General features: G+C 45.1%; 4 protein-coding genes across 5 annotated transcripts; 3 read left to right on the plus strand and 1 right to left on the minus strand.

The window, feature by feature from the left end:
* Positions 1-229: 229 nt before the first annotated feature.
* gcat (glycine C-acetyltransferase) lies at positions 230-6,504 on the plus strand. Its single transcript, XM_076751538.1, has 9 exons — positions 230-531; positions 1,222-1,352; positions 1,464-1,565; positions 1,655-1,801; positions 2,122-2,276; positions 2,676-2,758; positions 3,505-3,676; positions 4,445-4,566; positions 5,753-6,504. The coding sequence occupies exons 1-9, from the start codon at positions 312-314 to the stop codon at positions 5,902-5,904; spliced, it is 1,284 nt and encodes a 427-aa protein (XP_076607653.1). The 5' UTR covers positions 230-311; the 3' UTR covers positions 5,905-6,504.
* An 835-nt stretch (positions 6,505-7,339) lies between these two features.
* On the plus strand, positions 7,340-12,822 carry mcm5 (minichromosome maintenance complex component 5). Its single transcript, XM_076752999.1, has 16 exons — positions 7,340-7,651; positions 8,393-8,519; positions 8,615-8,743; positions 8,832-9,004; positions 9,091-9,246; positions 9,348-9,517; positions 9,605-9,776; positions 9,866-9,977; positions 10,061-10,204; positions 10,291-10,356; positions 10,436-10,612; positions 10,718-10,830; positions 10,954-11,082; positions 11,184-11,326; positions 11,995-12,122; positions 12,538-12,822. Exons 1-16 carry the CDS (start codon positions 7,479-7,481, stop codon positions 12,637-12,639), a joined length of 2,214 nt encoding a protein of 737 aa, XP_076609114.1. The 5' UTR covers positions 7,340-7,478; the 3' UTR covers positions 12,640-12,822.
* Positions 12,823-12,897: 75 nt separating this feature from the next.
* hmox1a (heme oxygenase 1a) lies at positions 12,898-14,432 on the minus strand. The gene is made up of 6 exons (XM_076752828.1): positions 14,358-14,432; positions 14,224-14,282; positions 14,003-14,114; positions 13,696-13,911; positions 13,339-13,611; positions 12,898-13,195 (listed from the first exon to the last, which is right to left on the minus strand). The coding sequence occupies exons 2-6, from the start codon at positions 14,262-14,264 to the stop codon at positions 13,037-13,039; spliced, it is 801 nt and encodes a 266-aa protein (XP_076608943.1). The 5' UTR covers positions 14,265-14,282; positions 14,358-14,432; the 3' UTR covers positions 12,898-13,036.
* Positions 14,433-18,156: 3,724 nt separating this feature from the next.
* Positions 18,157-24,329, plus strand: foxred2 (FAD-dependent oxidoreductase domain containing 2). 2 transcript variants are annotated; one of them, XM_076752826.1, is made up of 10 exons: positions 18,157-18,796; positions 19,415-19,632; positions 19,725-20,030; positions 20,124-20,375; positions 20,542-20,853; positions 20,970-21,136; positions 21,379-21,544; positions 21,850-22,076; positions 22,176-22,346; positions 23,493-24,329. In XM_076752826.1, exons 1-10 carry the CDS (start codon positions 18,779-18,781, stop codon positions 23,723-23,725), a joined length of 2,070 nt encoding a protein of 689 aa, XP_076608941.1. In that variant the 5' UTR covers positions 18,157-18,778; the 3' UTR covers positions 23,726-24,329. The 2 variants fall into 2 exon arrangements, with proteins under 2 accessions (XP_076608941.1, XP_076608942.1); XM_076752827.1 differs by having other exon boundaries at positions 18,164-18,338.
* The last annotated feature ends 62 nt before the right edge of the window (positions 24,330-24,391 follow it).

Consider the following 24,391-nt stretch of genomic DNA (forward strand, 5'->3'; position numbering starts at 1 on the left):
AAAAAAAAGGGAAAGGGCCACAGAGGGTAAACAGGATCAGTGTTTGTGTTAGAGGTGTCATTAATGTGTTACTAAGTAAGTGGTTTTGATAAAAGAAGCAAACCTAAAAGGTTTATATTAGCCAACTTTATCTGGACTAATAGATAAATACTCTCTGAAATCTGATTGGACAAAATAAGCCATCTGGCACGCTCCTGGCCTCTGATTGGTCCACTACACATACGCCTACGATTGCTAACGTAACGCTGGTGCCTGGTCTGTAGTACAGCGCTCCTGCACGTTTGTCACCTCAAACACACGACTTCACCGCCATGTCTCTCGGAAAAGCTGCCCGGAGTTTGGTGAAACCGGTCCGCGGGATCCTCCGGCCCTCGACGGCGGCTTTTGCCCGAAACTACGCCGCTGTGAGCGAAGCCAGAGCACTGCTGGAGAACGAGCTCGACAGTATCCGAGCCGCGGGGACGTGGAAGGCGGAGAGGATCATCACGTCCAAGCAGGGTCCTCAAATCAACGTGGACGGCAGTCGGAGCAGTGAGTGGTCGTAGTTTAAAGCAACAGTTTCTATTAAAACGTGGCGACAGTGAGTGTCCTTAAACGCACCACGTGTGCTCTCCCAAGATGCGATCTTGTTTTTGAACTTGACTGCAGAGAAGTGAAGGCACGCAGCGCTGCTGGAGGACACGCAGGCTCACTAACCTCATGTTTCACAACACTGAGCCGACTCACAGGGCTAAGTCATTTCTAGAAAACCCAGAAACACAACTTTTCAAGAGAATATCAGATCAGACCTGTAAGCAGCTTTAAATTTGACTTGAGCAGTAAAAGCAAACATAATTACATTTGCAGTAAATCTGGTGCACTTGATCTCTACCATGTTTGCCAGCAAGGCAGAGAGCCAGTGTTTACCCTGCAGGATCAACCTTTGTTTTAGACTGACTCCTGATTTCTGAATTGCCATGTGACTTCAAGCCCTGACCCCCTCTTGTGTGGAAGTGACTGTGTTGAATTGATCTGGATGGCAGCATGCAGCCCCATGTTTTGTTTCCTCTGTCGCTCTTTGTTCTGCTGTGTTCGCTTCATTGTGTTGTTTTTGTCAGTTGTAAAAAACTGCAGGCTTTGAGTTGCTGATTTTGACCCGGGAAGTGTCATATATCAGACTCAAACAGTGATCTCTTTACCTCAGCTTTCCTTCTCCATCTAAACTGCCCTCTTCTCCGTCAGGCATATTGAATTTCTGTGCCAACAACTACCTTGGACTGTCCAGTCATCCAGAGGTGGTGCAGGCAGGGATCGACGCTCTGAAGTCATATGGTGCTGGATTGAGTTCTGTCAGATTCATCTGTGGCACACAGGTATTGTGGCTGATTCACCCCTCAGTCAGCACATTAACACACGGGTGACAGCATGTAGCTATACTACAGCTACACCTTGTGGTGGTTGATGTGTTCTGTCTGTGTTTAAAGGACCTACACAAAAATCTGGAGCAGAAGCTTGCAGAGTTTCATGAGAGGGAGGACTGCATCCTCTATGCCAGCTGTTTCGATGCCAACGCTGGACTGTTTGAGGTATGTCCGGCTTTACACTCCACTGTCTCCAAGACCCAGAAGGACTCCCCTGTTAGGACCAATAATGCATCGCGGCCCTCTCACACCAGGTTCTGTTGGGCCCGGATGACGCAGTGCTGTCTGATGAGCTGAACCACGCCTCCATCATCGACGGGATCCGCCTGTGTCGGGCAAAGCGGCTGCGGTACAAACACATGGACCTCGTTGATCTGGAGAACAAGCTCAAAGAGTCTCAGGTGTGTGTGGAGTACCGCTTTTTATGTGAATTTTTGCCAGGGATGTGTTAGCTTCAGCCTCAGTCTTTTGGCAGTACATCGTTTTCTTAGCCATCAAGCGTATATATTTAAGCTTAGAGACACACAGGAGGCAGATGTGCCACAAAGTGCTGCCCGCTGCCTCATAGCGCCCATTTTAACCACTTGGTTTATCAGTCTGCGGCTGGCTGGCCATCTGAGTTTCCATATGACTGAGCTGACAGGGTCAGGTAGGGGTTGCAGTGACATCAGGACCAGTTTGTGCTCGACTCATCATCAGGAGTCTGTTCTGTCCTCCTCAGTCATCTCGTATGCGCCTCGTAGTGACAGATGGAGTCTTCTCTATGGACGGAGACGTGGCTCCCTTAACAGGAATCTGCGACCTCGCCGAACAGTATGGAGCCATGGTATTTATAGACGAATGCCACGCCACCGGCTTCCTGGGGCCCCGGGGCAGGTGGGTAAAAAGCTGCTCAACCTAAAAATTTGTTTAAAATAATGGCATGCCCGTAGAGGAGCATGAATAGGCCAGTCTACTGTCTGTCCCATCATGTAAAATGAGCATCTTCACAGATCTAAAGGGACGTGCGTGGCAGCAGTACAGCCATGTTAGGTGTTTGACTTCCTGTCTTAATGAGTAACTACAATTTTCAGATGAATGTAATGACTTTAAATGTTGTTTGTAGAGAAAACTCGTCAAGCTGAGTGAGAAGTGGCTGCCGGGCAACATTGGTGACAGTGTCTTTCATTAAAATGGCCAGTAGGTGTCGCCAAAGTCGCGTCCTACACACAGGGGCTGCAGTAAAGATGATCTTATGAGGGATTAACTAATGGTGCTGCTGCCTGTGACTTGCAGAGGGACAGATGAGCTCCTGGGAGTGATGGACAGAGTTCACATTGTAAACTCCACCCTGGGAAAAGCACTGGGCGGAGCAGCTGGTATGTCTCCACCTGGTGTATGACTTTGATAACATACACGTCCTACATATACAGTATGTAGAACATATCATTGTATTGTACATATTATTGCCATATTAAGGGAATGTTTATGCAAACAGGTGCATATTTACACTTATTTAGCGGACACAAAACAACTTTGTGATTCGTGTGGAGTAGTGTTTCTGGCCACCTGATGAATGTAAATCCAATATTGACTTTTCCTTTTCACTCAGTTTTGCTTGATGTTTGACTTTCCTAACTGGCTAGCTGCTAGCCATGCTGCCGTTTGGTGTTGGCCAGGTAGCGTACAGTGGTTTTATCAGAGCGTTTCTGCTGAAAAAAGCTGCTGAAAATGGGCTTAACAGAACTTGAATTTGCAGGTAAACTAAAGCAGTGAACTCCAAAGAACTAAAATGCTCCATATGGCTGATGGAGGACTGCAGCGTCTCTGTCTTGAGTTACATGAGAAGATCAATACCACTGTTAAATATATGATTCCAGCCAAGGCTCAGCCAAGAAATAGTCTGCTGTAAACACTGTGTAAAACAGCCTACAGAGCCGTCTGAGCTGTTTCCACTTTTTATGCTAAGCTAACAGTCTATTAACCATTTCCTGTCATCCAACTCAAGAAAGAGAGCAGGCAAATTTCCCCAAATGTCCAACACGTCCTATGGTACTGTTAGGGTTGATGTAACTGATCCATGCAAAAATCAGCCTTCCTCTGTGTAATAAATGTTTTCTTTCAGGCGGCTACACAGTTGGCCCTAAGCCTCTCATTGACCTCCTGAGGCAGCGCTCGCGGCCCTACCTGTTCTCCAACTCCCTCCCCCCTCCTGTGGTGGGCTGTGCCACCCGGGCTGTGGAGCTGCTGCTCGCGTCCAGTGAGATTGCGCAGAGCATGACGGCCAAAACCATGAGGTAGGTTTGTTCTCAGGAGCTTGCCGTTACCTGCCTTTGTGATTTTCAAGCTGGTCACATCAACACATCACTTATCGAGCCTTCTAACCTCCATCATTATTTTTTATTAGCGGGCACCAGTGTTGAAAACGTGCAGGCAATGTTAGCAGGCTTTAATAGAACCCTCAAAACAGGAAGAATTGTGGCTCATCACCCAGCAACAGATGATCACATGTCTGACCTGAGTCTGAGTTGTAATTATTTGTAACTTTTGTTATTTAAAATTAACGAAAGCTAATGTGCACTGTATTTTCTCATGAAACGAAACAGCTAACACTCCACCCAGGAGGAGGAAATCAAAAAGATGATCCCTCCTGTGTCCCCAATCCAAAGTGTGAACACTGAATTGTCAACAAAGAAAAATAATTTATCACCCAAAGAAACTTCTTTGTCATGTTGTTGAACAGTCAGCAAACGAGCTAATATTTGCTCTGGAAGCATTTCCATTCTTGTTTCTGACCGTTGTTCAGTAACAGTCACACCCTGCCTTCGGGCCATGTTATACAACTGTGAGCTGCACTCAATGCAAAACATGCTCATGTTATAAAGAACACATGCAAACATGGGACAGCAGCTCTCCAAAAACATCAAAAACAGCCAGACTTGGTGACCTTTCTTTACTATCTGAGTTTGGCTTCATTAGCCCTTATCAGCACTTCACAATCAGCAGACATCTCCGTCTATTTAATGTTTAATAAGCATCATATTTTTTCTCTGCTCTCCATTCAGATTCAGGAACAACATGACGCAGGCTGGCTTCACCATCGCGGGCTCAGCTCACCCCATCTGTCCCGTGATGCTGGGCGACGCGCGGCTGGCGTCCGTGATAGCTGATGATATGCTGAAGCTAGGTGAGACAGCAGTCCACAAGCACGATCCTGATTGAAATGCGTTACAATGTGTTGCCCCATTACGTGACATGATGTCCTGATTCCAAAAAAAAAAAAAAAAAACGGGATGTTGTGTGAAACAGAAATAAAACAGAATGAGAGAGTTTGTTCATTCTTTGACCTGAAAGCAGAACAAACACAACAGGGTTCAGCACTTTGTGAAACATGACAATATAATTAGGTTTTCAGGCACTGGTTCCACCTTAAATGCTTTGCAAATATGTTCATTGTCTTTTGTTTGCTTTCCATGTCCTGAAACTTCGGTCTTACCAAATGGCCGAAGGAGTTCTCACACTCAGCAGCTTATTCGTGACAAGTGACTTTCTGTGTTGTTTCTCCTTTTTTAAGTGATGGTAGCAGCTTTCATCACTGCTTCATATGCCGTTATTCACGAGCAAAAAGCCATCAACAGCAGTCAGTTCAAGTATTTAATGCAACAGGTTGTCATACGTACAGTATATGAAGTCATTGGTCCATGTATGTCTTCCATGCTTGTGTTTGTCAGGTTGCTAAAATCAGACTGCCTTCTGAGTGAGGTTTTGGCCATAAAACACTAACTAATTTTTAATGTGTCATTTATAAAAATGACAAATGGATCAGCTTTCATAGCCTAAGGGCCTTCCTCAGCAAACAGCCCCTCCATGTCAGCCAGTCTGCTGAGGCTGGCCAGGACGGCCTCCGAGAGGGTGGGGGTGGCAGGGCTGTTGCACAATGATGAGCTGGTTCCACATTAAATGACTAAGCAAACATGTTCAAGTATTTTTAGTGTTTATGTTGTGAAACCTCTCACCAAACGGCTGAAGAAGCTTTTTTTTTTTTGTCTTTTTAATTACTGCAAGCTAACTTCAGCAAGCAAGTTTACTTCAGAAAAAAGATAAAAAAATTGTTGTCCATTTCCACGTCTACTTTTCTTTATTGACAGGCGCCCTGATGCATTGATGTGATATCAACCACTATGTGCATGTTGCATTCACGGACCACACAGAAGGACATGTTAAGCTGCTATTTGATGTTATTTTATCTCCTAATAAATGTATTTGCCTCATTACGTTTATGTATTGCCTCCTAGGCCAGATCAACTGTCTGAGGTTCCCCATCCCTGTAATTAAGCATTGAGAGGTAAAATGACCATCTCTTCCCTCCACAGGAGTGTATGTGATTGGATTCTCCTACCCAGTCGTACCGAAGGGCAAAGCCAGGATCCGCGTTCAGATTTCCGCTGCCCACACAGACGAGGACATCGATCACTGTGTCGATGCTTTCATCCAGACGGGCAGAAAGCACGGAGTCATCTCATGAATGGGACAAAGAAGCAGGAGTCAGAACGAATCAGCAACCAGGATGAATGACGGGACGACGTTGAACCGCTTGCTCTTGCAGATCCTGCAGCCTGTTACCTGTGAGGCCTATGAGTGATGCCGATGGAGATATTAGTTACGTTTGTAGGTCAATGGAGGTTATTTTTGTGTTTGCTTCGCTGAATAAAGCACTTTTGCTAACTTGTAGGTGTTTGTATTTTAAGAAAAAGGGCTCTTAAACATTTATATGAGAGAGAAAATGTTTCTCTTGAATCTTTGCATCTCTTGAAAATGAGTGAGTTTATTTAGGATAACCGTTAATGTGTAGAGCAGATTGTTGCATCATCAGGATTTATTAGAATCAGCCAAAGCCAGTGAAAGAACGGGGGCTTTTTATTTGGGCTTGCTAGTGAGAGAATGATTGTTATGAGTGAAGGAAGATATGAAAACAGACAGGATGGGCTGTAATGTTGAAGCAGTCAAAGGTCAAGAGACTCTTCTCAGTAGGGGGCGATGCTTTGCCTTTTTCCTCAAGACATGCAACAGCACCTTTGCAGATTCTGGATATACAAGAATGTAAAATTAAAGTCCATCTTCATTCAAAATGTGTTTTGCTCAGTGTTTCTTCATTTCACATGTTCGAGCTTCACTGTGCAGAGTGACACGCATGCTGTATGTGCAGAGGCTCACAACCATAACTGGTTTGGAGCCTCCTGTGATGTGATTTAAATCCCTGCAGTGCACACATACACGCACACACACACACTGATAACGGACCTTGTAGTAAAGCAGGAGTTAGTGAGTTACTGTGTAGTTAAACTTTTGATATGACAAATATTAACACATCGATAGATATTGGATTCATTGATTGGACAGAAAGGTGCCACTTTAACAAGGTTTTCAGACATCACTCGTTCAAAGCAGGATGTTTCTCTGTCTTCATATGTCTGCAGGGGATGCGTTTATTTTGTGAAAATCTCAAGTTACTGATGCAAAGTTTTGTAAATTAAAGTCCTCTCATCTGTCGCTATGGTCACACATCTGTCATTTTACATATGAAAAAATAAATGTATGACTTCCATCGTACAGATACTCTCAATCCTGTCCAGAAAGAGAGCTTCTTTAACAACAGCTGAATATTTATCGGGGCTGGTGTGAAAGTGTGTTTTTGTTCAGCTGTGACTTCACTTTAAACTCATATTCTACTCGTGCTTCTTTGTGGCACGTTCCTGCTGTTACTCCTCATGCTTCCGCTCCTCCTCCTCTTGTCTTTTTCGCGCCATCAGTGCTCACAACCCCCGCCTCTCCACCCAAAACACGCCTCCGAGAAGTCCCCTTGACCTATGGCAGCAGCCGGTTATTACTTCCAACCAATCAGAGGGCAGAAGAAGGGCGTTGCGAGAAGCGACTCGCGGGAAACAGACGGGAAGGAGTTCAGTTTTTCCCGCGAAACATACACCGAGCAGCTTTGTCCCCGGCAGCGTCCATCCGTCGTGTTTTTCTTTTCAGTAAGAAAAACCAGTCCACGGTTTTCAGACCCAGCTTTTGTCCTGCTATTCAGCGAACTGGTTCAGCATGTCTGGCTTTGACGACCCGGGAGTGTTCTTCAGTGACAGCTTAGGAGGTGGAGAGGGACCCGGCGTGGATGAGGGGGGACAGAAGAGAGCCCAGATCAAGAAGCGGTTCCGTGAGTTCCTCCGGCAGTTCAGAGTGGGCACCGACCGCACCGGCTTCACATATAAATACAGGTGAGATGATGACGATGATGATGATGATGATGATGATGATGATGATGATGATGGTTGGCTGTAAAAAGTCACTGAGTGAAAATGATTCAAGTGGAGAAGTGTGATGGATCTCATCAGCTACTTAAAAAAAGATAAGTGAATAAACTGAGTGCAAGTGAGTGAACCTCATGACACCAACACTAAAGGGACGTATTTGTCACATCATTAGGGGAAACTTACCGCTGAGCCTGTCAAAACAACTCCATCATGTCCTCTGTGGGTCCAAAGCGAGCTTTCTAACCCTGATGACGCCATCAGGGTCATCTCAAATTGTGCATGAGCCTTGAACAATTTGTCAGAAAACCTTCATTACGAAGTTGGACTGTGGCGTTTGAAAGCAGTGACGTAAAGGAAGCAAAGCGTCTAAATAAAGAGGCTGCTGAGTTGCATCATGGGACATGTAGGATCTAGCCTTTCTGGACCTCGACTTGTTCTGAGAGTAAAAGTGAGAGCATGTCGGCTTAAGATGCTTCTCACTGCAGTGATTCACTGCAGTGTTAAGCTAACAATAGCTAGCCAATCTGGCATTAAAGTGCAGCAAAGTAGTAAATAGCTAACTCTGTTAGCATTGGTAGCTTTGTCTTAGTTAACTGAAGCCAACTGTACAGCGTCTGTTTGATCTGACTTCAGACCTGCTGCTCTTCAAGTATTAGAGCATGAATTCTTCAACATCACATAATTCTTTTTTTTTTTTTAAATCAGAGATGAGCTTAAGAGACACTACACCCTGGGGGAGTACTGGGTGGAGGTGGAGATGGAGGACCTCGCCAGCTTTGACGAGGATCTGTCGGACTGTCTCTACAAGCTGCCAACGGAGAACCTGCCGCTGGTGAGTCTAAAAAAACTAACGCACAGTGATTGGATCTGATTTACTTGAAGATGTCTGATGCCGTCATTCACCGAAATCTCTCCTCTGATTTACAGCTGGAGGAAGCCGCAAAGGATGTAGCTGATGAAGTGACCCGTCCCCGGCCTGTGGGGGAGGAGGCAGTCCAGGATATCCAGGTCACGCTGAAGAGTGACGCACATCACGCTTCCATCCGTGGCCTCAAGGTGCCTGCTTACCCCTTCAGCGTCTCACGATCTCATCGTTATCGCTCCATCATTTGGTCACATTTTGTCATTCCTCCCTCCCCCGCAGTCCGAGCAGGTGTCTCGTCTGGTCAAGGTGCACGGCATCATCATCTCGGCCACAGCAGTGAAGGCGAAGGCCACCAAGGTGTGTCTGCAGTGTCGCGGCTGCCGCGCGGTCATCAACAACATCCCTCTGCCTCCCGGCCTGCAGGGTTACGCTCTGCCACGCAAGTGCAACAAGTGAGTAGCAGCGACCGCTTCAGCTTCACAGACATGTGTGTCATTTTTTTCCCCCCCATCACGTCAAACAACTTCTCTCTTCCCAGTGAGAATCCTGGAAGGGTGAAGTGTCCCGTGGACCCTTACTTCATCATCCCGGACCGCTGCGTTTGCGTCGACTTCCAGACTCTCCGCCTGCAGGAGTCTCCAGACGCGGTGCCTCACGGAGAGATGCCGCGCCACCTGCAGCTCTATTGCGACAGGTGAGGAGCTCGTTCTCATGGAAACACGTCAAATCTGGGATGTTTAGCTTCCGCTTTGTGGCTCACACGGTCTTCCTCTTCCCTCCCCCCGTCTCTCTCAGGTATCTGTGTGACCGTGTGGTCCCAGGCAACAGAGTGACCATCATGGGAATCTACTCCATCAAGAAGATGGCTGCTGCAAAGAGCAAAGGAAGAGAGAAAAGCGCCGGCGTGGGCATTCGTGCGTCCTACCTGCGAGTGGTTGGCATCCAGGTGGACACAGAGGGGGCAGGTAAGGATGACCCCCTGCTTTAAAACACATGTGGAAGGAGAACTGTAGAACCTGCTTTGACGTCATGTTGTGTTTCTTTCCTTCCAGGTCGTGGAGCTACCGGATCAGTCTCTCCACAGGAAGAGGAGGAGCTGAGAGCATTGGCTGCTACTGCTAACATCTACCCCTCCCTGGCTCGCTCCGTAGCGCCCTCCATCTACGGCAGCGACGATCTGAAAAAGGCCATCACCTGTCTGCTGTTCGGAGGTTCGAGGAAGAGGTGAGGCTGTTTGTTCGACTCCAAATCGGCATAGTTGAGCGCTAATTGTCTTTCTTTTGTAGTAACGCTTTTATCTCCCGTCCCTTTAGGCTGCCCGATGGTCTCACTCGTAGGGGGGACATCAACCTGCTGATGCTGGGAGATCCCGGTACAGCCAAGTCTCAGCTGCTCAAGTTTGTGGAGAGATGCTCACCGATCGGGGTAGTTATTGATTCTCCTGTGCAGATGGAGCTTTTTTTTAATTGATCTGAACCAGACCTCATTGTGAACTGTTGTGCGGTCAGGTTTATACCTCGGGCAAGGGCAGCAGTGCAGCTGGTCTGACTGCCTCCGTGTTGAGAGACCCCAACACTCGTGGATTCATCATGGAGGGGGGCGCCATGGTGCTGGCCGACGGCGGCGTCGTGTGCATCGACGAGTTCGACAAGGTAGAAAGATGGAGTGTTGCAGGAGTTTTGTGTTTGACTTCGTTTGTGCCCCGAAGATTAAAGGCAGAACTGCTTTTGTTGTTCAGATGAGGGAGGATGACAGGGTGGCCATTCATGAGGCCATGGAGCAGCAGACGATCTCCATCGCCAAGGTAATGCACATATCTGTATTTATAATTTAAAAAAAAGACAGAGGTCGACACAGGAAACTGACACCTTGACTCCTCCCAGGCCGGCATCACCACCACGCTGAACTCTCGCTGCTCGGTGCTGGCTGCAGCCAACTCCGTGTTTGGCCGCTGGGACGACACAAAGGGGGAGGACAACATTGACTTCATGCCCACCATCTTGTCCCGTTTTGACATGATCTTCATCATCAAAGACCAGCACGACCAGCAGAGGGACATGGTAAGCAGGCGCACGTGTGTCTGATGCGTTTGACTGGAAACGTGCCGCTCGAAATCCTCGAAGGCGGTGAGTTGTTCTTAAGTTGAGTTGTTGCTCTGTCTGCAGACGCTGGCTCGCCACGTGATGAACGTCCACCTGAGCGCTCAGACGCAGACGGAGGGCGTCGAGGGCGAGATTCCTCTGGCCACCTTCAAGAAGTACATTGCTTATGCCAGAACGTGAGTCAGTCCAAATGTGTGTTTTATGATGACGTAAAAACTGGACATTTCCTGTCACTCATGATGAAGTCACTCTGTGCACTTATCACGCGTTCATTGATTGGTTCGGATGCTCTCTGACAGTAAATGTGGCCCCCGGCTCTCTGCTGCGGCTGCCGAGAAGCTGAAAAACAGATACGTGGTGATGAGGAGCGGAGCAAGAGAGCACGAGAGGGAAACGGACAAAAGACCCTCCATCCCCATCACTGTCAGGTATTCTTAGGTGCCGCCTGTCACATCTGCACAGCAGTGATGGATTCTTCTGCTCCACCCTTTGAGACTCTAAGTAATCCTTTGCGTTTCTGCTCCTTCAGGCAGCTGGAGGCTGTCGTGCGTATCGCAGAGTCTCTGGCAAAGATGAAGCTGCAGGCTGTGGCTGGAGAGGAAGAGGTCGACGAGGCCCTGAGACTCTTCCAGGTCTCCACGCTGGACGCTGCACTGTCCGGCAGCCTTTCAGGTGTGTGTGTGTGTGAGGGTGCTGTTCTGTGGTATTTTACTTTGGTCGTTGTAAAGTGACACTACATAAATGAGTACCTGCAGTGTGCTTTACTGCTGTTTGTGTAGTTTTAGTATTGACCTGTACTCTACACCTCAGTCTTTACCAACCAGGGAAACATGTACCCCAGAAAGTCCTTCTTCAGGTTCCAGGAGGTACATGGAAAGACTGTAGTTGAGGTCAACTAATTTGAATGAAATAGAACTGACAATCAAAAAAACATGTTCAGCTAAAAATAATGTAGAAATGTCTGAAATGGTTGATTTGAAACTGATAAATGGCCAAAATAGTTTGCTAAAAGTAATAAATAAATGGTTGAAATAGCTAAAGTCATTGACAAATGACTTTAGCCTCTGCTCCGTCTAAGTGGTTACAGTATGAATCCAAACTTGGTCTGTCAGTTCAAACTATGGGGGGAAAAAACTAACAATAACCACATTTATATGATTGTGTTGAATGCTGAATAACATCAGTTTACGGTCTGTTCATGAGAACACATTTGAACATGGCTGGAGGTCGAGTTCATCTGACCGAGCTGTGGGGGAACATTAGACTAAATATGTCTTTTAACTGCACACAGTGCGTTATTCCATGTTCTTAACTTCTCTCCAAACCCACTTTGTTCGTAGGAGTGGAGGGCTTCACTTCTCAGGAGGACCAGGAAATGATCTCACGCATCGAGAAGCAGCTGAAGAGGCGCTTCGCTATCGGCTCGCAGGTGTCCGAACACAGCATCATCCAAGACTTCACCAAACAGGTCAGTCTGAGGACGCCACCGTCAGGGAAAAGGCCACATGAGGCACATTTTCACAGGCAGTCAAGTCCCGATTATGATTGTATATCTTCCTGTTCATTTGTGTGTTTCGTGACCCGTAGGGGTGTTCAGAGAATGAAAAGCGGAAAAACAACTATTTCCCACTTGTGTAACACAGGAAAACAAAAAGCAATATTTGCCTTTGAGTCACGGCCTTGTGTCACCCCAGACAGGACGAGACGGCGTTATTTACACAACACACAAGGGCCACTTAATTCTTTGCACAGCCGAAAAGACAACACTTAAAACAACAGGATAGATGTCGATCCCGTTAGATGTCCCAAAAGAAGAGTTTTCTGTCTGCTTCAATGAGTCATCTCTGTATTCTGCTGTTTTTCCCCTCTGTACCACTTTACAGAAGTATCCAGAGCACGCCATCTGCAAGGTCCTCCACCTGATGCTGAGGCGGGGTGAGCTTCAGCACCGCATGCAGAGGAAAGTGCTTTACAGAGTCAAGTAGAGCAAACTCTGTTCTAATACCCATACGTGGTATTGGTGTTGTAAATAGTTTTGATCTGCCTATTTGTGCTGCTCTGTGTTTCCTGTTGAACATCTTTTGAATCTTTTCTGATCTCAGTCGCGGTGTTAGAGAATGATGTCAAGTGTCTGCATGATGTGTGTAAAATTAAAGTATTTGAAGTTGCATTTGGGATTTGGTGTTTCATTTTCAACACAGAAATGAAAAGATGAGTTATGGAGACAGTTTTTTTTTTTTTTGCAGGTAGGATTGTTTAATATGGATCACAAGTGGGACAAGTTGAGAGAATTTTTTTCCGACTGAATTTGTCTTGATTTGTTGCATTAGTTAATCAGTAAAGTGCTTAAAGTGTGTGTCTATTGCATGTTCTGGTTCAATCCTAGAAGGTATAGATCCCCATTCCAATAGTGGTCAGGGTGACACACAACCCCACGGCGAACTGCATGATGGCCGAAGGTGGGAACATGGAGGCCTTGTCCTTTGGTTGGTCTGCTGTTTCTGTGGGGACGCTCAGCATTTTCTGCACCTCGTCAAAGACCTGGAGGAAAAGGCATGGAAGTGATCAGCAAGTTGACGTGCTTACGCTGCATGTTTTTGACATTCGCTTCCTCTTTTCGCTGCTTTCACTGTCACTGTCGGCCACTGAGGCCGCGCATGAATGTGCTCTTTAATCCCTCTTACCTGGATGTTTAAGTTGAAGGCGTTGATGGCCTCCTCCAGCACCGCCGCCTTCTCCTCCCTCGTCAGCTCGACGCTGTTCATCCGGCTCCTGTACAGCTGCTTGAAGAGGTTGGGGCTGGACACGCCAGGGAAGGCAAAAAACGAAAGCCCCTCGTCGCTGCTCAGCCTCAGAGCTTTCTGGGTGATTTTCCTCAACACTTGACCTCCAGATAGATCACCAAGATAGCGAGTGTAAGCGTGGGCCACCAGCAGCTTTGGGCTCTCTCTGCCAATCTGAAAAAATAATGTGAAACAAAATCTGTAGTTTTGCAACGGCTTGGCCCTGAATATTAACTGAAGGTCTTCCTCCGCACTCACCTTTTGGATTCTCTGCACATATCTGAGAGTGGCTGCGGGGATGACTACCCTCTTCTTCCAGTCTGAGCCCAAGAAGTGCTCCAGATCTGCTTCAAGTGACTCCTGGCGGGCAATTTCCTGAGGGAAGTATATCGGCGCAACACCCGGATGGGAGGAATTTCTGTCCATCTCCTCCTCTAGTGCCTTGTAGATCTCGTAGAGGGAACACAACAGCACCTGACAGAAGCATAAAGATAAGTAAATAGAGGCCAAAGTGTCATGGCTTCTTCCTTCCAGCCCATCAATGTGTCAGTTGGAGGTGGCTTACCTTGTACTCTGGCAGGGTGATCTGTCCCTTCAGGTAATTCATCATCAGGGGTGTGCTTTCAGCTCTTTCATGAACGTCCTTAGTGGCTGATTTAATCTGCTCCGATAAATCCCTGGTGGGGAACACAAGGTTCAGTTCATCAGAGGGAGTTTTTCAAGCATAACATCATCAAAACGTAGAAAAGTCTTGAAAACAGCAGTCGGTGAGGGGCATTGTCAAACCTGTCGGCATCTTCTATCTCGTGTTTCCTGGCACACTGCATGGTCTCTATCTGCGCAGCCTGGAATGAATGATTCATTTTAATGAAACACATTTCATATGAATAACAGTGTGTGTAAGAGCCCATTTGACCCACCTGTAACGAAGCGAAGTCTCGGTTGTGTTGGCTGGTCCTCTGACAGCTGTCACCTGCTCTGAGTTCACGTCGCACTGTGGCCTCTCAGCTCCATACGTCCACTTTTAACAGCTCCCATGTGCTCAAAGGGGAAGTGTGAGTGCAGACTCACGTTATGCAGATGGCTGAGGCTTAGCATGACAAAGCAGATGTGTGACTGTGGGGGAAAACAACTCAAAACATGATTCGGCAAAAAGCTCAGTTTCAGCCATGTTTTGCCCTGACTGTGATGAAGGAATACACATGATGAAGCACATCAACTCATGTACTGTACTGAAGTTCAATTTGAGTTACTTTATACTACTACACAACTTTAAAGAGGGCAATTTTGATTTTTTTTTGTTCACTAAATTTATTTGACCATTATTTCTCACATTAAGAGTTAAAAATATATATGCGATATTGTGATACACCTATAAAACTCTTGCATTAGTATATAAAGTACCAAAAGATGTAGTTTATACTTTATTAAAAAAAAGACAACATTAAAGCTCTGCTTATGTGTCAGTACTGATAAAATGTCCTAATTAATAATATACTCATCAAAAATGTTGATACTTAAAGTACATTTTCTGATAATAATTGCCTTTTTTTTTTATTTTTCTTCTACACTAAAGTGTTTTCCCCTTTTGTTTACATAAAGGATCCAACTACTTTTACCTCTACAGACAATACAAGTATGCAAATGTGCATTAAACATGACTCACTCAGTACTTTCATGCAAATGAAACTGTAAACGGAAAAGGTCTGTGTAAATTTGTACTCAGGGACTTCTAGATTGAGTGTTTACCCAGTTAATTTTTCTTGTCTAACCTGGAGTGCGCTAAAACTCCGAGGAGCAGTTGGACAGAAGGCTCTCACAGGGGCAGGTACCTTCCTGAAGCTCACCGAAACGTCTCTACCCACGGTGAGTCAAAGGTCTTTATCAGCAAGACAAGAGCAAAGACAGAAACCATTTTTTTTTAATTGTTTGAATTAAACATTACATGTGTAAATTATGAGAATACAATGTGGCTTCTCTGAGTAATATGTCATCTACGATCAGCAACAATGGAGAAAAAGCAGGTGGATTTGTTTGACAGGTTTAACAGTAGGACATAAAATACACGTAAATCATGTAATAAGAATAGTCCACAGTGATGCTGAGTGATAGTAACAGTACGTTACATAGTAGCATATGGTCACTGTGGAAAGTCCAGTTTTAACAGGAATACTAAAAAAAGGCAGACTTTTCTGAAAGGCAAAACTTATTGTCTTTGTACTGTTTCATGTCAAAAAGGATTAACAAGTGATCACGTTCGATTCAAGTTGCAGTTCAAGTGTAAGCACTAAAGGAAGTTGAGATGTCAGTGGAAGTGAAAGTCATAAATTGTGCTGAAGTGTCAGCTGAAGTTGAAGTCGGGAGAGACTTTAGTTCAAATGTTAGTTCAAATGTTACAAATTAAGAGTGTTTTATCCCCCAGCAGTTGATGTCATGTCAGAGTGTCGCGTTTTCCACCAATGAACAAATGATTATTTTCTCATTGAAGTATAAGATTCAATTCTTTGTTTATATACTTAGCTTTTATATTATATTATATTATATTTTTGCTTAAGAGATCACTGAGACCATCCTCTGATTTAACCTTTACCTGTCACCTCAGGACATCCGCCATGTCTCTTTTGACGTGTCCTGACTGTTCCTCTTCTTTATTGTGTATATTTTATGTTTACGTGTATGTTTAACTGGCTGCTGCAGCAAAAGAATTTCCTAAATTGGGATCAATAAAGTAAGTGTAAGTCTAAGACAAGCCAGTGTGTCTAAGATCATTGGTGGGGACGCACTCTCAATGGTGAAAAAAGGCTAATTGCAAGAGTCACGACCGCTGAAAAACATGCTAAACTGTGAGGACAAATGCTGTTGAATAAAATTAAAAAGTTAAAGTTAGTTTGTGTGCCCAACAAGCAGCTTTCACGGACCTCATTCTGACAGAGACACTGTTACACAGGCAAGCTCTGTGGTGAGCTAATAGCTGAGAAGCTGAAACCTCCTTCAGAAGGAGACTTTGTGACGGAGTGTGTTGTTGCTGCTGTGGAGCTGCTCACACCGGACAAATTAACACCGTTCCAAAGTGCCGGTTTCTCTGGAATAATTCATAGAGATGAAGGAAAACCTGACGTGGAAACTCAGTGATAGCAAGTGTGTGTGTGTGTGATTTGACCTTCATGGTGGACATTAACCAAGAAGCTCTCAGAGTTCAACCTGAAGCTCCAGCAGCTTCTCATCTCTCTGCTTTCCAATGTGAAATCACCTGAAGTGAAATTAAAGCCGTGGTAAGTGCAGCTGCAAAGAGGAAACACTGCACGAACAAAAGCCTGCCGTGACATCTGAATATGCTGCTGAGTGAAAACTCCTTCAGGTGTTTGGGGAGACGTTTCAGGATGTGAAAAGTAAAGAAAAGGAACAGAAAATATTTGCTATGTTAACGTGGAAGCAGTGGATGCGCCTGGCGGCCTAGAACATAGCAACAACCTACTGCTGAGAGCAGCTCTTTTCAAAACTGACAGTGGTCACTGGTGAGTTGGCAGCACCTGAGAAGCTTATTATGCATGTGCCATGTGGGGGATGAGGGGGCTCACTTAGGGAGTGGGCCAGCTAATATAGCAAGACAGCCTTGGGACCCCTGTCCCCCCTTGGCGGCGCCCCAGGCGATACATATTGAATACATACATCACAATAACCTCTGTTTACTTTTCAAAGATGCTCCAAAAAACACCTGTTTGGAACATTCCACAGGTAAACAGGTTTATTGGTAACAGGTGATAGTATCATGATTGTGTCTGAAAGGAGCATCCTGGAAAGGCTCAGTCGATCACAAGTGAGGATGGAGAGAGGTTCACCACTTTGTGAACACATGATGGTATAATTAGGTCGTCGGGAACTGGTTCCACATTAGCTGCTTCGCAAATATGTTCAGGTTCTTTTGTTTACTTTCCATATCCTGAAATTGTCGGTCTTACCAAATGGCCGAAGGAGTTCTCACACTCAGCAGCTTATTCAGATGTCACAGCAGGCTTTTGTTCTCTCAGAGAAGGAACATGCACTGTTTCCGCTTTCCAGCTGCACTTACCACAGCTTTAATTTGCTTGAAATGATTTCACACTTGCTATCACTGACTTTCCATGGCACCTTTTCCTTCATCTCTAGGAATTATTCCAGACAAATGACGCTTGGAATAGTTTTACTTTGTCTGGTACTAGCAGCTCTGCAGCAAAATTCTCCTTCTGAATGAGGTTTCAGCTCTCCACAGACTTGCCTGCAGAACACAGCCTCTGTCAGAATATGGTTTGTGAAAGCTGCTTGTTGGGCGTCCAAACTCCACCAAACACTGTTAACTTCGTTCAAGAGCATTTGTCCATGTAGCCCATTCCAGTTTAGCATGTTTGCAGCTGTAGTGACTCTTTCCATTAACATTTTTCATCACTGACGGCGCGTCCCCACAAACGACCTTAGACACGCTTAGACGCAAGTGTGATTTTAAACCTTGAGAATGGACTTTTCCCTGAAGTAGGAAGTAGTTAAAATGTTTGAAATTAGACTCATTGATGAGAAGGAGCAGACTGGACATCTAAATAAATAAATAAATAAATATCGTGCATACACAATCATCACAACCACCTGGTCAGGTGACCGTGGACGTTCAGTCGCTTCTTCTTTTCTATTCTATTAGATTCTATGGTCGTTTCTAATCACGCCCCCTTATGCAAGCAGTCCTCCATTGGTTTTTGTGATCCGAGGGGAAGTCAGTCGTGCCGCTGGAATTTTTTCGAGGGCAGGACGCGTACACCTATACATCCTTAGAACACTTTAACATGCAAAACAGCAAAGATGTAGCAGTCTCGACAGGTGTGCTACATGCTAAACCACAGATGTTGCGCGCGAGGGATCGACTGCTATAACAGGTAACGTAGATCGACATGTTTGTGTGTTAGAACGCACGAACCGAGCTCACATCAGCCTGAGCGGGCGATGGCAGCCGCCGCATCCCGGCAGAGTCATGTAACATCGGCTGAGGAGTTCTCATCCCGAGCCTACAGCTGTCTCTCACTGGGCTGTGTTTCCACATATCTCCAGTCGCTAGATGATCCAAGTGGCTACCTGGTTTGTCAGACGCCATCGTAATTTTGGGCTGAATTAAGGATAAGAGCCAAAGGATGTCGTCAGCGTTGCCGGTTGCCTAATCGTGGCCCAAATGCCCATTCAGGCTGGGAAGAAAGAAAACAAAAAGTCGTGAAATTGTAAGAAAAACAACTGAAAAGACATTAAATGCGGATGATTTTTCACCGTGATATGCGCTACCCGTGAACGCATCCATGGTACGACCACATGCGTCCAGGTCAGGATGTGTTTGACTCCTGCTGTAAGTTCATCTCAATGTTTCATGCAGTTCCAGTAGAATCAGACATGAGGCTAAGAACAAGGACAGGAAGGCTGAGCAGGTATAGGTCAGTGGAAGCGCTGAACGAGCAGGAGAAACATATAGATGCCTATATAAATGTGTAGATATATGAAAAGCAATAATAAACAACAACATACAGTCTGTAAACAAGAACACAGTAGTTCAGCGGTGCTGCGTGCAAAGAGTGCTGGAATACATATTGAATGGGGGATGTAATAGATTACTTTATAAATATGCAGTAGGTGGGTATGTACGGTATATGCTTATGTGCATGTGTATATGCAGTGTGCTTAGATTTATATTTAACGATGACGATGATGGTATGTACAAGCTACAAAACATTTTGTTTTTAGAAATTGTAGGTTGTAAATTAATAGTATTAAACTATAAATAGTCCAAATTGTTACAATCTAAGTGGATTGTTTTTGTTGTTATAATTCCCAAATCGTATGTCTGAACAGCAAGTTGTTAAAAGTAAGACCCATAGAGAATTTACTACAATATTCCAAATGTTAAATGGATTTTATGATCCTTATTATTTATTGTGTTGTCTTTGCCACACTGATTTGTGTCCCGCAGGTTATGGATTCGAGCCTTGCTTGTTTTACCCTTTTCGTCTTGATTGGCTGTGTCCAATGCTCTTTTGACAAACACCACCACAATGGCACCCGCCGCTACGATTACTGCGTGCTTGGAGCCGGGCCTTCAGGCCTGCAGATGGGGTATTTCCTTTCCAGCGCTAAAAGAAACTATATCATCCTGGAGAGGAACTCAATCCCGGGCAGCTTCTTTGCCAGGTAGGAAACTTTGTGAAAGACGCAAGAAATTATACTTCTCCTCCTGAATCACCCATGACACGTACCCTCTGTGCTCTGTTTTGTGTGTCCAGGTATCCCAGGCACAGGAAGCTCATCAGCATTAACAAGATCCACACAGGGAGGCAGAACCGGGAGTTCAACCTGCGCCATGACTGGAACTCGCTGCTGAGCGATAGACCGGACCTCCTGTTCAAGAGAGTAAGCACTGAGTTTTACCCGCCGGCTGATGCCTTCCCAAGCTATCTGAAAATGTTTGCGGAGGAGCTCAAACTGAACATCAAGTACGGCGTGGACATCGGAAGGGTCCGGGCAGTGCAATCACCCACTGGCAGGAGCTTCATCCTGACCGATCAGCATGCGTCAGACTACACATGCGGGTATTTAGCCTCATACTGAACCAGAGGGGAAACATTTGCATTCGTTTGGATTATGTATCGCATCATGTTGTCCTTCTGTTCCCTCTCCCTCAGCGTCCTTCTGGTAGCCACAGGTTTGTGGGTCCCTCACACGATAGAGTTTTCCGGTTCTGAACTGGTTGAAGGCTATGAGACCATCTCCACTAATCCTGAGGACTACAAGAACCAGGCCATACTCATTCTGGGCAAGGGGAACGCTGCCTTTGAAGTTGCCCAGAACATCTTGGGAAGAGCAAGTCGGGTGCACATGCTCAGTCCCAACCCCGTTCGACTGGCCTGGCAGACACATTACGTTGGAGATCTCAGGTAGTGCTCTCTGGGGAGGTGGATTTATTTTTCCCAAGTCAGTTAAGCTACTCCATATTTTTCACATATCTCCTGGCAGTGTCAGTGTTCTACATTGATGATTTGCATACTGTTGGTTAACTTCAGCATTTCTAACATAAACCAATGTATGGCTTTTGTTTTTCAGAGCTGTGAATAATGAGCTGATCGACACATACCAGCTGAAGTCTCTTGATGGACTGGTGGAAGCACAGCTGGATAAAATAGTTATCGCTCGACGAAAGGAGGAAAGTAGGCGGAGATCAGGCAGCAAGAAGAAAGAGAAGAAGGAGCGCTTCTACCTGACTTTGAAAAAGTACATACAGGATGAGAAGAACAGCTCAAAGTTGACACAAGAAGAACTGCCAGTGTATCACATCGACAACTTCTCCATGCGGAAGCCCTACGACCGTGTGATCCGCTGCCTTGGGTTCCGATTCAACTTCACCATTTTTGATAGGTATAGATTTATGCAACATGGCAGGCTTATTGTATTGTGCAGTATCCATGCATTAATTACAAATAATGTTTAGTCCCGTCAATGAATGCCCCCTCATCTTGTATCAATCTTCCCAGCTCTACCTGCCCACCGAACAGTGAACAGGCCAAAGGGAGGTTGCCAGAGTTGACGCCGTGGTATGAAGGGAAGAACACCCCTGGCTTGTTTGTGCTGGGAACTGCTGCTCACATCAGAGACTACCGCAAATCTGCTGGCGGCTTCGTCCATGGCTTCCGTTACACAGGTAAAAGTTGTTTGTTATTCTGTGACATTTAGAGTAAGGGTCCAAGTCTTCATTCGTTCAGAACATCCTTTCTGCCGCTGTCACGTCTTGGTCTGTGTGTTCTTATTAGCTGCAGGACATGTAGTCAATAGCACACACATGTGGATTATGAACACTCAGCTGTATGGGTCGCAGCTGGAATACAGACAAATTAGACTTTGACAGTTGTGCATTTACATGTACTGTATGAATTTTCTGCCCAGCACGAGCTGTACATCATGTACTTGAACAACGTTACCACGGCAAACGGTGGCCATCGAAAACACTGTTGACAACGCAGCTGCAGTCCTGGATCCTGAAACGGGTTGACGCAGCCTCTGGGACATACCAAATGTTTGAGGTGCTCGGGGACATTATACTTCTTCGAGGGTAAGCACATGTTGTTTTGTTATCACCAGAATTAAGTTGAATTCTCCATCTGTGCTCATTTGTTCACTAGATCTGCCCAGTGTTATTTGCTGAGTTCAGTTCATCCATTCATCCACCCTAGTTAAGTTATGTGTCCTGATCAACTGCTCTTCCCCAGCTGTTTGTCCCCCTACATCTCTGAATGAATATGACCACTGGCCAGAAGGCATTAAATGCCCAAACCACTTTTCACAATAAACAAAAGTGCAGTTAATCCCTTTGAAGCTCTTCATAGTTTGGTTGTTTCTTGTCTTTTTGATTCTCAGCTCCCATTGTGAATATGTGGTAGAGTATCCACTCCAGGCCTTGGCTCAGTTCCCCTCTGTCTCAGGCCATGAGATCTCCGACCATGGAATGATAGTTCTTGTCATGCAATACGGCAAGAAGAATATAGACTATCTGGGGCGGAACAGGGCTCAGACAGACTGGACCAAAGCTTGGCAATCCAACTTCCTGCACCCTGTTTTGTACTACTACGACAGACTTCCTACAGGTGAGTGGAAATGTTGCTCCCATTGAAAAAGGCAAACACTTTTTAGGAATTAAATTGCGGCAGTGTTGACAGGGAACAAACAGATTTTTTTCCCCCCAGAGGAAGACATGAGGCTCCGTCCCCATGGCTGGCCCTTACCAAGGCCCAAGGCAATTCATCACATGGTTGAGGACTTCCTCACAGAATGGGAGAGTCCCATATCTCATATCCAGCCACTGCGGCGGTTCCTGGAGCACTGTGTGCAGACTGACCTCAGGGCATTTTATGCAGGTAAAGTTGCATCTTGCAGCTGGTCTGTTTGCAGCCTCAGAAAATCAAGATCAAGATCAAGATCAATATTCCTTTATTTGTCCCGCGAGGGGAAATTCCAGAATGTGTTCAGCTCAGAAAATGTCTCCAGCAATAGAGAGTAAGAAGAGGAAAAGCGGGATGAAACACACTTTCACACAAATTTCTGTATTGATATATTTTTTTCTATGTTGATATATTTATTTTATCATTAAAACAGGAAAGGCTGTCCAGCCCTAACAGGCACAGGCCTGTCGCTCACAGCCTGCACTGCCATACAAAGGCAGAGAGCAGTAACTACAAAAACAGTGTAGATGAGGAAAAATGGTTTCACACAGGCTGACAAACTGTGTAACAGATAAAAAACACTGTAATACTTTCATTTCATGTATTTAAACTTACCACACCAAAGCACATGAATTCCACTACAGATTCAAAAGCTAAGATGGCAGTTACTGCTGCTCTGCTAAGCTAAGCTAATTACCCTTTAACCAAACTCGTTGAACTGTATTCCATTTCAATGTGAGATTTAGCTTCTACCTCATTAGTTATGTTGGTTAGGAGTTACCAAGATGTCTGTCCATCAGGTTTGATATTTCTCAATTATAACAGCATCCTTGATGACAGTATCTGTAAAGAGATGAGGCTTTGTAACATTTTCTGTACTGTAATACAAGTGCAGTGTTTGTGCACTGGCACACATTCATGAGATCTCTTCTACAACATATTACCTGTAATCTTTTTTTCTGTTCGAATACTTTCTGCAAATATTACTGTCTGAGTTTCCATTTTGAGTCCCATCGTATTAACTGGTCCACCAAGGCGTTGTGTACTGATTTATTGAAATGCATCTGATGCTGGTGCCAAACCTTGTGGTGGGCGTGGCATTGTAGACACTTTTTAGTCGCAGAGTGAGAAATTGCATCTTAAAGGTTAAAGTTGATGATAACTATGTTGAAGAAGATTAGAATGTTTGGTTTGCAGCACAGAGAGCAGAGCAGCCGTATTTGTTTTTGTCCTGTATGATTCAGTATACTTTTACCTCCACATTGAATCACAGGGTAGAATATTGATTTTGATATCATCAGTTGTAGCTTAACTAATTACTTGTTTTCTCCTGTGTTTTAGAATCATGTTTCCGCTCATCCCTTACCCACCGCAAGCCGCCACTGTTCTGCCAACAAGGATACTTGAAGCAGCAGGGTGTCACTCACACAAATCAACTGTGGCAGCACGCTTTTGATATTGGGCCGATGCCTACTGAGCAAGATGGAGGCAAATCAGGGGCTGACCCTGCTTTCCCCAACCACCTGGCACAAGCTGGAGCCTCCATATCTTCAGGGCTGAAACTTGGCTTCTGATTGTTTTACTCAAGTGTGTCAATGCTATGCCAATGATGCTGTTTCTGTGTCTTAGACTTGCTACTTCCAGCGTCCATAATATCTTTCTCCCCAAGACCAGATATTTTTGACAGCATGCCATCCATACAGATGAGTGGTTCCCAACACATTTCAGTTTGTGACCCCTTTAAAAAAGCTGTTTGGACTTGCAGCTCTGCATCACCAGATGTAATTGTCAAACACTGTACTATTTCAACCAAAGAATGATTTTCCTTTCTTTATTCAGTGATGTTTAAGGGTTCAAGTAAAAGTAAAATGATCCAGTAATACAGAAGAAACAAGTAGTGATTAGAGGAAAGAGGAAAAAATAAGCATATTTCCTCTTCTGGTAATCATCTCTTGGAAACTGCTGTTCAGCACTGGAGAGGCATCTTGTCCCTTGAAATCTCCCACATTATTATTCCTCACAACATATAAGTTATAATATGCCTTTATCATATCATAGAATTCTACATGACGTGAAGCTCTACAGGTGGAGGGTGGGTGTCAAAAATGATTATGCATTATACATTTGACATTATGTTACCTGATGAAACATACATTAAAGAGATTTAATGCAAACCAATACTTTCTGTGCTGTTGTTGATCTTTCATGGTGCGCACGCGCGGAACAATCTTATTGGATCT

The sequence above is a fragment of the Chaetodon auriga genome, chromosome 16 (assembly GCF_051107435.1).
Source record: "Chaetodon auriga isolate fChaAug3 chromosome 16, fChaAug3.hap1, whole genome shotgun sequence".
NCBI lineage: Eukaryota > Metazoa > Chordata > Actinopteri > Chaetodontiformes > Chaetodontidae > Chaetodon > Chaetodon auriga.